At 42.3% G+C, this 15,126-nt stretch overlaps 1 protein-coding gene across 1 annotated transcript in view; it reads left to right on the top strand.

Annotated features, from left to right (window-relative positions):
* Positions 1-15,126, top strand: part of PDCD11 (programmed cell death 11) — a gene marked incomplete at its 3' end in the record, with an annotated part of 141,216 nt that overhangs the window by 88,479 nt on the left and 37,611 nt on the right. Inside the window, 1 exon segment of the mRNA XM_053692449.1 lies at positions 13,276-13,453. Coding sequence (XP_053548424.1) covers positions 13,276-13,453 — 178 coding nt within the window.

The raw sequence follows: 15,126 nt of genomic DNA, 5'->3' as shown, positions 1-15,126 counted from the left end.
TATTTAAGAAATTATTTCCTATGGTCGACCCCAGAAAGGACTTATGGCAGACAGTCCCTAAGGTCGAGGGGGCAGTTTCTACTCTAAACAAACGCACTACTATTCCTATCGAAGATAGTTGTGCTTTCAAAGATCCTATGGATAAAAAATTGGAGGGTTTGCTTAAAAAGATTTTTGTACAGCAAGGTTACCTTCTACAACCCATTTCGTGCATTGTTCCTTTCACTACAGCAGCGTGGTTCTGGTTCGAGGAACTAGAAAACTCGCTTAGTAGAGAGACTCCATATGAGGAGGTTATGGACAGAGTTCACGCACTTAAGTTGGCTAACTCTTTTATTTTAGATGCCGCTTTGCAATTAGCTAGATTAGCGGCGAAAAATTCAGGGTTTGCTATCGTGGCGCGCAGAGCGCTTTGGCTAAAGTCTTGGTCAGCGGATGTGTCATCCAAGACAAAATTGCTTAACATCCCTTTCAAAGGTAAAACTCTATTTGGACCAGAATTGAAAGAGATTATTTCAGACATCACTGGGGGAAAGGGCCACGCCCTTCCACAAGATAGGCCTTTCAAGGCCAAAAATAAGTCTAATTTTCGTTCCTTTCGCAATTTCAGGAACGGACCGGCCTCTAATTCTGCATCCTCTAAGCAAGAGGGTAATGCCTCACAACCCAAACCAACCTGGAAACCGATGCAAGGCTGGAACAAGGGTAAGCAGGCCAAAAAGCCTGCGGCTGCTAACAAAACAGCATGAAGGAGTAGCCCCCGATCCGGGACCGGATCTAGTGGGGGGCAGACTCTCTCTCTTTGCTCAGGCTTGGGCAAGAGATGTTCAGGATCCCTGGGCACTAGAAATAGTTTCTCAGGGTTATCTCCTGGAATTCAGGGAACTACCCCCAAGGGGAAGGTTCCACATGTCTCACTTATCCTCAAACCAAATAAAGAGACAGGCGTTCTTACATTGTGTAGAAGACCTGTTAAAGATGGGAGTGATACACCCAGTTCCAATAAAGGAACAAGGAATGGGATTTTATTCCAATCTGTCCGTAGTTCCCAAAAAAGAGGGAACTTTCAGACCAATTTTGGATTTGAAGATCCTAAACAAATTTCTCAGGGTACCATCGTTCAAGATGGAAACCATTCAAACGATTCTACCCACTATCCAGGAAAGTCAATTTATGACTACCGTGGATCTAAAGGATGCGTACCTACATATTCCTATCCACAAAGAACATCATCAGTTCCTAAGGTTCGCTTTTCTGGACAAGCATTACCAGTTTGTGGCCCTCCCATTCGGGTTAGCCACTGCTCCAAGGATTTTCACAAAAGTACTAGGGTCCCTTCTAGCGGTTCTAAGACCGAGGGGCATTGCAGTAGTACCTTACTTGGACGACATTCTAATACAAGCGTCGTCCCTGTCAAAAGCAAAGGCTCATACAGACATCGTTCTGGCCTTTCTCAGATCACACGGATGGAAGGTGAACATAGAAAAAAGTTCTCTGTCTCCGTCAACAAGAGTTCCCTTCTTGGGAACAATAATAGATTCCTTAGAAATGAGGATTTTTCTGACAGAGGTCAGAAAGTCAAAACTTCTAAGCACTTGTCAAGTTCTTCATTCTGTTCCTCGTCCTTCCATAGCGCAGTGCATGGAAGTAGTAGGGTTGATGGTTGCAGCAATGGACATAGTTCCTTTTGCACAAATTCATCTAAGACCATTACAACTGTGCATGCTCAAACAGTGGAATGGGGACTATACAGACTCCAATGATTCAAGTAGATCAGAAGACCAGAGATTCACTCCGTTGGTGGCTGACCCTGGATCATCTGTCCCAGGGAATGAGCTTCTGCAGACCAGAGTGGGTCATTGTCACGACCGACGCCAGTCTAGTGGGCTGGGGCGCGGTCTGGGATGCGGTCTGGGAATCCCTGAAAGCTCAGGGTCTATGGTCTCGGGAACTGAGAGCGATATTCAATGCTCTCAGGGCTTGGCCTCAACTAGCAAAGGCCAGATTCATAAGGTTCCAATCAGACAACATGACGACCGTTGCGTATATATCAATCATCAGGGGGGAACAAGGAGTTCCCTGGCGATGAAAGAAGTGACCAAAATAATTCAATGGGCGGAGGATCACTCCTGCCACCTGTCTGCGATCCACATCCCAGGTGTGGAAAACTGGGAGGCGGAATTTCTGAGTCGTCAGACATTCCATCCGGGGGAGTGGGAACTCCATCCGGAGATCTTTGCCCAAATAACTCAATTATGGGGCATTCCAGACATGGATCTGATGGCGTCTCGTCAGAACTTCAAAGTTCCTTGCTACGGGTCCAGATCCAGGGATCCCAAGGCGACTCTAGTAGATGCACTAGTAGCACCTTGGACCTTCAACCTAGCTTGTGTATTTCCACCGTTTCCTCTCATTCCCAGGCTGGTAGCCAGGATCAATCAGGAGAGGGCCTCGGTGATCTTGATAGCTCCTGCGTGGCCACGCAGGACTTGGTATGCAGACCTGGTGAATATGTAATCTGTTCCACCATGGAAGCTACCTTTGAGACAGGACCTTCTTGTTCAGGGTCCATTCGAACATCCAAATCTGGTCTCCCTCCAGCTGACGGCTTGGAGATTGAACGCTTGATTCTATCGAAACGTGGGTTTTCAGATTCTGTGATAGATACTCTGGTTCAGGCCAGAAAACCGGTAACTAGAAAGATTTACCATAAAATATGGAAAAGATATATCTGTTGGTGTGAATCCAAAGGATTCCCATGGAATAAGATAAAAATTCCTAAGATTCTCTCCTTTCTACAAGAAGGTTTGGAGAAAGGATTATCTGCAAGTTCTCTAAAGGGACAGATCTCTGCTTTATCTGTCTTACTACACAAAAGACTGGCAGCTGTGCCAGATGTTCAAGCATTTGTTCAGGCTCTGGTTAGGATCAAGCCTGTTTACAGACCTTTGACTCCTCCCTGGAGTCTAAATCTAGTTCTTTCAGTTCTTCAAGGGGTTCCGTTTGAACCTTTACATTCCATAGATATTAAGTTACTATCTTGGAAAGTTTTGTTTTTGGTTGCAATTTCTTCTGCTAGAAGAGTTTCAGAGTTATCTGCTCTGCAGTGTTCTCCGCCCTATCTGGTGTTCCATGCAGATAAGGTGGTTTTGCGTACTAAGCCTGGTTTTCTTCCTAAGGTTGTTTCTAACAAAAATATTAACCAGGAGATAGTTGTACCTTCTTTATGTCCGAATCCAGTTTCAAAGAAGGAACGTTTGTTACACAATTTGGACGTAGTCCGTGCTCTAAAATTCTATTTAGAGGCTACTAAAGATTTCAGACAAACATCTTCCTTGTTTGTTGTTTATTCTGGTAAAAGGAGAGGTCAAAAAGCGACTTCTACCTCTTTCCTTTTGGCTTAAAAGCATCATCCGATTGGCTTATGAGACTGCCGGACGGCAGCCTCCTGAAAGAATCACAGCTCACTCCACTAGGGCTGTGGCTTCCACATGGGCCTTCAAGAACGAGGCTTCTGTTGACCAGATATGTAAGGCAGCGACTTGGTCTTCACTGCACACTTTTGCCAAATTTTACAAATTTGATACTTTTGCTTCTTCGGAGGCTATTTTTGGGAGAAAGGTTTTGCAAGCTGTGGTGCCTTCCGTTTAGGTAACCTGATTTGCTCCCTCCCTTCATCCGTGTCCTAAAGCTTTGGTATTGGTTCCCACAAGTAAGGATGACGCCGTGGACCGGACACACCAATGTTGGAGAAAACAGAATTTATGCTTACCTGATAAATTACTTTCTCCAACGGTGTGTCCGGTCCACGGCCCGCCCTGGTTTTTTAATCAGGTCTGATGAATTATTTTCTCTAACTACAGTCACCACGGTACCATATGGTTTCTCCTATATATATTTCCTCCTGTCCGTCGGTCGAATGACTGGGGTGGGCGGAGCCTAGGAGGGACTATATGGCCAGCTTTGCTGGGACTCTTTGCCATTTCCTGTTGGGGAAGAGATATCCCACATGTAAGGATGACGCCGTGGACCGGACACACCGTTGGAGAAAGTAATTTATCAGGTAAGCATAAATTCTGTTTTTAACTGCAATTATTTCTCTTGTTAAGTGTGTTCAGTCCACGGGTCATCCATTACTTATGGGATATATTCTCCTTCCCAACAGGAAGTTGCAAGAGGATCACCCAAGCAGAGCTGCTATATAGCTCCTCCCCTCACATGTCATACCCAGTCATTCTCTTGCAACCCTCAACAAAGAAGGAGGTCGCGAGAGGAGCTGGAGTTTTTACTTAACCCCTTAAGGACCAGGGACGTACCCTGTATGTCACTGGCCTTTTTTTGGGACTTGATTGTTTTATAGCACAGTCTTGCCACCAGCGTTGAGACTGCTCTATTCCACAAAGCCTGCTGGAGGGAGGGCATTAATAGCGTGTTCTTGCTAGACTTGTGCTATTATGTCCTGAAAAAACCCTTAACGACCAGTGACATACAGGGTACATTGTGGTCCTTAAGGGGTTAATTATTCTTCAATCAAAAGTTTGTTATTTTAAATGGCACCGGAGTGTGCTGTTTTTCTATCTCAGGCAGTATTTGGAAGAAGAAACTGCCTGCGTTTTCTATGATCTTAGCAGGCGTAACTAAGATCCACTGGCTGTTCTCGACATTCTGAGGAGTGGGGTAACTTCAGAAAATGGGAATAGCATGCGGGGTCCCCCGCAAATGAGGTATGTGCAGTACAATATTTTCTGGGAATGGAATTGACTAAGAAAACACTGCTGTTACCCGTATGATGTAAGTACAGCCTTAAATTCAGTAGTAGTGACTGGTATCAGGCTGATAAATGTATGCACAGTAGAGTTATTTTCTAGGGACTAGAATTTGACTGAGAAAATACTGTTAATACTGAAATAATGCTTAAGCCTTATCTGCAGTGGAAGCGACTGGTGGCAGGCTTAGTGATAACTTTGCATGACATTAAAAAAAGTTTGTTTTTAAAACGTTTACTGGCATGTTATTCGTTTTGTGAGGTACTTTGGTGATCTTTTTGGGCATGATTTTTTTCCACATGGCTAACGTATATTTCTGCATAGAAACCGTTATATCAGGTCTCCCACTGTTGTAACTGAGTGGGAGGGGACTTTTTTAGCGCCTTGTTGCGCAGTTAAAATTCTAGCACAGTCTTCCTGCTTCTTCCTCCTTGATCCAGGACGTCTCTAGAGAGCTCAGGGGTCTTCAAAATTCGTTTTTTGAGGGAGGTAATCAGTCACAGCAGACCTGTGACAGTGTGTTTGACTGTGATAAAAGCGTTAAATCTTAATTTGATATCCGTTTTTGGGTACTGAGGGGTTAATCATCCTTTTGCTAATGGGTGCAATCCTCTGCTAATTAATACATTTAAAGAATTGTTGACTATAACTGAATTAGTTTTTTGTTATTCAACTGTTTTTTAAAAAGCGCTGCAGCGTTTTTTATATTGCTTGTAAACTTATTGAAAGTAATTTCCAAGCTTGCTAGCTTCATTGCTAGTCTGTTTAAACATGTCTGATACAGAGGAATCTGCTTGTTCATTATGTTTAAAAGCCGATGTGGAGCCCAATAGAAATATGTGTACCAATTGTATTGATATTACTTTGAATAAAAGTCAATCTGTACCGATAAAGAAATTATCACCAGACAACGAGGGGGAAGTTATGCCGTCTAACTCTCCTCACGTGTCAGTACCTTCGTCTCCCGCTCGGGAGGTGCGTGAGATTGAGGCGCCAAGTACATCAAGGCCCTTACAAATCACTTTACATGATATGGCCAATGTTATGAAAGAAGTATTATACAATATGCCCGAGTTAAGAGGCAAGCGCGACAGCTCTGGGTTAAGGACAGAGCGCGCTGATGACACGAGGGCCATGTCTGATACTGCGTCACAATTTGCAGAACATGAGGACGGAGAGCTTCATTCTGTGGGTGACGGTTCTGATTCGGGGAGACCGGATTCAGAAATTTCAAATTTTAAATTTAAGCTTGAGAACTTCCGCGTGTTGCTAGGGGAGGTGTTAGCGGCTCTGAATGATTGTGACACGGTGGCAATCCCAGAGAAATTATGTAGGCTGAATAAATACTATGCGGTACCGGTGTGTACTGACCTTTTTCCTATACCAAAGAGGCTTACAGAGATTATTAGCAAGGAGTGGGATAGACCCAGTGTGCCTTTTTCCCCTCCTCCGATATTTAGAAAAATGTTCCCTATAGACGCCACCACACAAGACTTATGGCAGACGGTCCCTAAGGTGGAGGGAGCAGTTTCTACTTTAGCCAAGCGTACCACTATCCCGGTGGAGGATAGCTGTGCTTTCTGAGATCCAATGGATAAAAAATTAGAGGGTTACCTTAAGAAAATGTTTGTTCAACAAGGTTTTATATTACAGCCTCTTGCATGCATTGCGCCTGTCACTGCTGCAGCGGCATTCTGGTTTGAGTCTCTGGAAGAGGCGATTCGCACAGCACCATTGGATGAGTCTTTGAGCAAGATTAGAACCCTTAAGCTGGCTAATGCGTTTGTTTCGGATACCGTAGTGCATTTAACCAAACTTACGGCTAAGAATTCCGGATTCGCCATACAGGCGCGCAGAGCGCTTTGGCTTAAATCCTGGTCAGCAGATGTAACTTCTAAGTCTAAACTACTGAACATTCCTTTCAAAGGGCAGACCTTATTCGGGCCCGGCTTGAAGGAAATTATTGCTGACATTACTGGAGGTAAGGGCCACACCCTTCCTCAGGACAGGGCCAAATCAAAGGCCAAGCAGTCTAATTTTCGTGCCTTTCGTAATTTCAAGGCAGGAGCAGCATCAACTTCCTCCGCTCCAAAACAGGAAGTAACTACTGCTCTTTACAGACAGGGTTGGAAAGGCAACCAGTCATGGAACAAGGGCAAGCAGGCCAGAAAGCCTACTTCCGCCCCTAAGACAGCATGAAGACAGGGCCCCCTTTCCGGAGACGGATCTAGTGGGGGGCAGACTTTCTCTCTTCGCCCAGGCTTGGGCAAGAGATGTACAGGATCCCTGGATGTTGGAGATTATATCTCGGGGATACCTTCTGGATTTCAAAACTTCTCCTCCACAGGGGAGGTTTCATCTGTCAAGGTTATCAACAAACCTAGTAAAGAAAGAGGCATTTCTACAATGTGTACAAGACCTCTTAGTGATGGGAGTGATCCACCCAGTTCCGCGAACGGAACAGGGGCAAGGGTTTTATTCAAATCTGTTTGTGGTTCCCAAAAAAGAGGGAACCTTCAGACCAATCTTAGACTTAAAAATCTTAAGTTCCTAAGGGTTCCATCGTTCAAGATGGAAACCATTCGGACCATCCTACCCATGATCCAAGAGGGTCAATATATGACCACAGTGGACTTAAAGGATGCCTACCTTCACATACCGATTCACAAAGATCATTATCGGTACCTAAAGTTTGCCTTCCTAGACATGCATTACCAGTTTGTAGCTCTTCCCTTCGGGTTAGCTACGGCCCCGAGAATTTTTACAAAGGTTCTGGGCTCACTTCTGGCGGTACTAAGACCACGAGGCATAGCGGTGGCTCCGTACCTAGACGACATTCTGATACAAGCGTCAAGTTTTCAAAATGCAAAGTCTCATACAGAGATAGTTCTAGCATTTCTGAGGTCGCATGGGTGGAAAGTGAACGTGGAAAAGAGTTCTCTGTTACCATTCACAAGGGTCCCTTTTCTAGGGACTCTTATAGATTCTGTAGAGATGAAAATTTACCTGACGGAGTCCAGGTTATCAAAGATTCTCAATGCTTGCCGTGTCCTTCACTCCATTCCAAGCCCATCAGTAGCTCAGTGCATGGAAGTAATCGGCTTAATGGTCGCGGCAATGGACATAATGCCATTTGCGCGCCTACATCTCAGACCGCTGCAACTATGCATGCTAAGTCAATGGAACGGGGATTACTCAGATCTGTCCCCTTTGCTAAATCTTTACCAGGAGACCAGAGATTCTCTTCTCCGGTGGTTGTCACGGGTTCATCTGTCCAAAGGAATGACTTTTCGCAGACCAGATTGGACGATTGTAACAACAGATGCCAGCCTACTAGGCTGGGGAGCAGTCTGGACCTCCCTGAAGGCTCATGGATCGTGGACTCAGGAGGAGAAACTCCTCCCAATAAACATTCTAGAATTAAGAGCAATATTCAATGCTCTTCTAGCTTGGCCTCAGTTAGCAACACTGAGGTTCATCAGATTTCAGTCGGACAACATCACGACTGTGGCTTACATCAATCATCAAGGGGGAACCAGGAGTTCCCTAGCGATGTTGGATGTCTCGAAGATAATTCGCTGGGCAGAGTCTCACTCTTGCCACCTGTCAGCGATCTACATCCCAGGCGTGGAGAACTGGGAGGCGGATTTTCTAAGTCGCCAGACTTTTCATCCGGGGGAGTGGGAACTTCACCCGGAGGTATTTGCTCAACTGATTCGTCGTTGGGGCAAACCGGATCTGGATCTCATGGCATCTCGCCAGAACGCCAAGCTTCCTTGTTACGGATCCAGGTCCAGGTACCCAGGAGCGGTGCTGGTAGATGCACTAGCAGCCCCTTGGGTTTTCAACATAGCTTATGTGTTTCCACCTTTTCTGTTGCTACCTCGACTGATTGCCAGGATCAAACAGGAGAGAGCATCAGTGATTCTGATAGCGCCTGCGTGGCCACGCAGGACCTGGTATGCAGACCTAGTGGACATCTCGTCCTGTCCACCATGGTCTCTACCCCTGAGGCAGGACCTTCTAATTCAGGGTCCTTTCAACCATCCAAACCTAATTTCTCTGAGGCTGACTGCTTGGAAATTGAACGCTTGATTCTATCAAAGCGTGGGTTTTCGGATTCGGTTATTGATACATTAATACAGGCTCGGAAACCTGTTACCAGAAAAATTTACCACAAGATATGGCGTAAATATTTATATTGGTGTGAATCCAAGAGTTACTCATGGAGTAAGGTTAGGATTCCTAGGATATTGTCTTTTCTACATGAGGGTTTAGAAAAGGGCTTATCCGCTAGTTCGCTAAAGGGACAGATTTCTGCTCTGTCTATTCTTTTACACAAGCGTCTGGCAGAGAATCCAGACGTCCAGGCTTTTTGTCAGGCTTTGGCTAGGATTAAGCCTGTGTTTAAAGCTGTTGCTCCTCCGTGGAGCTTAAACTTGGTTCTTAAAGTTCTTCAGGGTGTTCCGTTTGAACCCCTTCATTCCATTGATATTAAGCTTTTATCTTGGAAGGTTCTGTTTTTGATGGCTATTTCCTCGGCTCGAAGAGTCTGAGTTATCTGCCTTACATTGTGATTCTCCTTATCTGATCTTTCATTCAGACAAGGTAGTCCTGCGTACTAAACCTGGGTTATACACCTAAGGTTGTTTCTAACAGGAATATCAATCAAGAGATTGTTGTTCCATCATTATGTCCTAATCCTTCTTCAAAGAAGGAACGTCTTTTGCATAATCTAGACGTGGTCCGTGCCCTGAAGTTCTACTTACAGGCAACTAACGATTTTCGACAAACTTCTTCTCTGTTTGTCGTTTACTCTGGACAGAGGAGAGGTCAAAAGGCTTCGGCTACCTCTCTCTCTTTTTGGCTTCGTAGCATAATACGCTTAGCCTACGAGACTGCTGGACAGCAGCCTCCTGAAAAAATTACAGCTCATTCCACTACAGGGAGTGCAGAATTATTAGGCAAATGAGTATTTTGACCACATCATCCTCTTTATGCATGTTGTCTTACTCCAAGCTGTATAGGCTCGAAAGCCTACTACCAATTAAGCTTTTTAGGTGATATGCATCTCTGTAATGAGAAGGGGTGTGGTCTAATGACATCAACACCCTATATCAGGTGTGCATAATTATTAGGCAACTTCCTTTCCTTTGGCAAAATGGGTCAAAAGAAGGACTTGACAGGCTCAGAAAAGTCAAAAATAGTGAGATATCTTGCAGAGGGATGCAGCACTCTTAAAATTGCAAAGCTTCTGAAGCGTGATCATCGAACAATCAAGCGTTTCATTCAAAATAGTCAACAGGGTCGCAAGAAGCGTGTGGAAAAACCAAGGCGCAAAATAACTACCCATGAACTGAGAAAAGTCAAGCGTGCAGCTGCCAAGATGCCACTTGCCACCAGTTTGGCCATATTTCAGAGCTGCAACATCACTGGAGTGCCCAAAAGCACAAGGTGTGCAATACTCAGAGACATGGCCAAGGTAAGAAAGGCTGAAAGACGACCACCACTGAACAAGACACACAAGCTGAAACGTCAAGACTGGGCCAAGAAATATCTCAAGACTGATTTTTCTAAGGTTTTATGGACTGATGAAATGAGAGTGAGTCTTGATGGGCCAGATGGATGGGCCCGTGGCTGGATTGGTAAAGGGCAGAGAGCTCCAGTCCGACTCAGGCGCCAGCAAGGTGGAGATGGAGTACGGGTTTGGGCTGGTATCATCAAAGATGAGCTTGTGGGGCCTTTTCGGGTTGAGGATGGAGTCAAGCTCAACTCCCAGTCCTACTGCCAGTTTCTGGAAGACACCTTCTTCAAGCAGTGGTACAGGAAGAAGTCTGCATCCTTCAAGAAAAACATGATTTTCATGCAGGACAATGCTCCATCACACGCGTCCAAGTACTCCACAGCGTGGCTGGCAAGAAAGGGTATAAAAGAAGAAAATCTAATGACATGGCCTCCTTGTTCACCTGATCTGAACCCCATTGAGAACCTGTGGTCCATCATCAAATGTGAGATTTACAAGGAGGGAAAACAGTACACCTCTCTGAACAGTGTCTGGGAGGCTGTGGTTGCTGCTGCACGCAATGTTGATGGTGAACAGATCAAAACACTGACAGAATCCATGGATGGCAGGCTTTTGAGTGTCCTTGCAAAGAAAGGTGGCTATATTGGTCACTGATTTGATTTTGTTTTGTTTTTGAATGTCAGAAATGTATATTTGTGAATGTTGAGATGTTATATTGGTTTCACTGGTAAAAATAAATAATTGAAATGGGTATATATTTGTTTTTTGTTAAGTTGCCTAATAATTATGCACAGTAATAGTCACCTGCACACACAGATATCCCCCTAAAATAGCTATAACTAAAAACAAACTAAAAACTACTTCCAAAACTATTCAGCTTTGATATTAATGAGTTTTTTGGGTTCATTGAGAACATGGTTGTTGTTCAATAATAAAATTAATCCTCAAAAATACAACTTGCCTAATAATTCTGCACTCCCTGTAGAGCTGTGGCTTCCACCTGGGCCTTTAAGAATGAGGCCTCTGTTGAACAGATTTGCAAGGCTGCAACTTGGTCTTCACTTCATACTTTTTCCAAATTTGACACTTTTGCTTCTTCGGAGGCTGTTTTTGGGAGAAAGGTTCTACAGGCAGTGGTTCCTTCTGTTTAATGTTCCTGCCTTGTCCCTCCCATCATCAGTGTACTTTAGCTTTGGTATTGGTATCCCATAAGTAATGGATGACCCGTGGACTGAACACACTTAACAAGAGAAAACATCATTTATGCTTACCTGATAAATTTATTTCTCTTGTAGTGTGTTCAGTCCACGGCCCGCCCTGTCTTTTTGAGGCAGGTTCTAAATTTTAAATTATAACTCCAGTCACCACTGCACCCTATAGTTTCTCCTTTCTCGTCTTGTTTCGGTCGAATGACTGGATATGACATGTGAGAGGAGGAGCTATATAGCAGCTCTGCTTGGGTGATCCTATTGCAACTTCCTTTTGGGAAGGAGAATATATCCCATAAGTAATGGATGACCCGTGGACTGAACACACTACAAGAGAAAGAAATTTATCAGGTAAGCATAAATTATGTTTTTTCATTAGCGTGTCATAAAGTTATTATAAAGTACATTGTTTTGCAGTTGTTATCTGATAAATACAGTAAGGGACATATATGTGCAATGGTTAGCCTTGGGAAGTCAGCAGGGTGCATTTCAAGTTTAAAGAATTAGAAACTGCTCAGAGCTAAATTACATGAAACATGGACAAAATAGCTAATGAAAACAGAATGGAAAGTTTATCCACAACTAAATATTTTATATTAAAAAAATCTCAAGATTTAACTGTTCCTTTAAATTCTAGGTTTAATTCTTTATCTCTTTGTTAGCTAAATGCTATGCGGTCACAGGTAGTACTAGGGGATGTTAGTGAGCTATTGTGCATGCGCATTCATTCCTGTAGCACATCCAAATTTCTGCCCTAAATTTACAAGATGGTGCCCTTTTACATGCAAGGCTCCAAGTACTTTAAGGACAGAGGCAAAGATAGAAAGAAAAGGGCTTTAAACAGATATAATAAGAAACAGTACGAAAAGTCGTTCATTTATCACTACCCCTTTATATTTGATATTTTTCTCCGTAATCTTCTTATTTTACCCCCTTAAAGGGACATTATACACCAATTTTCATATAACTGCATGTAATAGACTCTACTATAAAGAATAATATGCACAGATATTGATATAAAAATCCAGTATAAAACAGTTTAAAAACTTACTTAGAAGCTCCCAGTTAAGCTCTGTTAAAAAGGCAGCTAGAACACCCACTTTAAGTGGGAAATAACTGACACTCCCCCTTCCTCTGCATATAAAAAGACTCTTTACTCAAACAGGAGAAAGCTGGAGTAGGTATACCTAGGTATTCTCCTAAAACTTTGAGGCTTGGTTAGGAAATCTGAAAATCAGAGCAATGTTATTTAAAAATAAACAAAACTGTACATTTTAAAAAAAAAGCCCTGTATGGATCATCTACAAAACATTTATGCAGAGAAAAATCGAGTGTATAATGGACAATCTACTCCAGAATATTTGTTGTTTAATAAAATAGATAATCCCTTAATTACCCATTCCCCAGTTTTGCATAACCAACATGGTTATATTCATATACTTTTTACCTCTGTGATTACTTTGTATCTAAGCCTCTGCAGACTGCCCTGTCTGAATCATGAAAGTTTACTTTTGACTAGACTATCCCTTTAATTTTCATGGTCTAGTTTAGGTCTGTTGTAATTCTATCACAATCAATAAGGCTAGTTTTTATAGAAACATAGAATTTAATGGCAGATAAGAACCAAAACGCCCATCATGTCTAACCTTTTTACATGTTATTGTTTGCATAGGATAGCCTTATGCATGTCCCAGGCATTTTTGAATTATTTTACAAATTCCTGTGTTTATCAGAAATGTGCACATAACGTGCTTTCTTTATGGGCATCTCTCCCTAGACACCTACAGTCTCGTTGAAGGCTCCGTTACCCTTGGCTGTGTGAAGAAGGTTAATCCAGATTCAAGCCTGATTGTGTCTCTCCCATTTGGAAATACTGGAAAAGCTAATATTTTTCATTTAAATGACTGCTTGGCTGAAGCTTCCATAGACGATTATACTCCTGGAAAATTTGTCAGGTCCGAATTTTTTTTAACTTGACTTTTTTTAGTCAATGCATACTGTAAAAACACTTCAAAGAGCCTTTTGTAATGTGATTTCTTCTTGATCTTATATGTGTGTGTCCATAACATCTGCTAAGCTCCCTTCCATTGTGTTTGTATACCCATATCCATCTGCTAAGCTCCCTTCCATTGTGTGTGTATACCCATAGCCATCTGCTAAGCTCCCTTCCATTGTGTGTGTGTGTGTGTGTGTGTGTGTGTGTATACCCATATCAGTCTGCTAAGCTCCCTTCCATTGTGTGTGTATATACCCATAGCCATCTGCTAAACTCCCTTCCATAGTGTGTGTATACCCATATCTGAGTGCATTTTTATAGCTTTTCACAGCAAAACACTGCTAGTTCATGTGTGTTATATATATATATATATATATATATATATATATATATATATATTATATAATTGTGCTCACTCGTGGAGTAATTCATGAGTCAGCACTAATTGGCTAAAATGCAAGTATGTAAATAGCACTAAGATCAGGGGGCAGTCTGCAGAGGTTTAGATACAAGGTAATCACATAGGTAAAAAAGTATATTAATATAACTGTGACAGGTATGCAAAACTGGGGAATGGAAAGTAAAGGGTGTATCTATCTTTTTAAACAATGACATTTTTGGAGTAAACTGTCCCTTGAACTTTTTGCACATTTTTTTTATTAGTATTGTTTGTTAGGTCTTAAAGAAACAGTCTATACCTTAGTAATCTTAAAGTCTTACCTTAGATTAAGCTGCAAACAGCCTCCTGCGTCTTTTTCTATATCATGCATCAGGAATGGTAAAAAAGTTATTTTAAAATGAATATTGTTTCATGCCAGTTTGAAATGGCTGCCAAGCTCAGTCCACTGATGACATCATGATCTGGGCTGCATATGGTATCCAATCACAAAAGGCTCACTAGTTGAATTCAACAGACTGTCAATGCTATTCAGCAGAGTGCCTAGATGCAGCCCAGATTGTGATGTTGTCAGTGGGCGGAGCTTGGCAGCCGTTTCAAACTGGCATGAAACAATATTAATTTTAAAATATATTTTACCATTCCTGCTGCATGATCTAGAAAAAGATGCAGGAGGCTGTTTGCAGCTTAATCTAAGGTGAAACTTTAAAGATTACTAAAGTATAGACTGTCCCTTTAAGACCTAACAAACAATACTAATTAAAAAAAATGTGCAAAAAGTTCAAGAGACAGTTTACTCCAAAAATGTTATTGTTTAAAAAGATGGATACTCCCTTTATTTTCCATTCCCCAGTTTTGCATAACCATCAGTTATATTAATATACTTTTTTTACCTATGTATCTAAACCTCTGCAGACTGCTCCCTTATCTTAGTGCTATTTACAGACTTGCATTTTAGCCAATTAGTGCTGACTCATGAATTACTCCATGGAAGTGAGCACAATCCTATATATATATATATATATATATATATATATATATATATATATATATATATATATATATATATATATATATATATATATGGCACACATGAGCTAGCAGTGTATTGCTGTGAAAAGCTATAAAAATGTACTTGGATAAGAGACGGCCTTTTAAGGGCATAGAAACAGGCAGAAATTTAGAAATGTAAAGGCCATAAAGTGACCAGAAACAATATTCATTTTAAAATAAGT

Source organism: Bombina bombina, chromosome 9 (genome assembly GCF_027579735.1).
Source record: "Bombina bombina isolate aBomBom1 chromosome 9, aBomBom1.pri, whole genome shotgun sequence".
Taxonomy (NCBI): Eukaryota; Metazoa; Chordata; class Amphibia; order Anura; family Bombinatoridae; genus Bombina; species Bombina bombina.
This window is presented reverse-complemented; position numbering and strand designations above follow the sequence as displayed.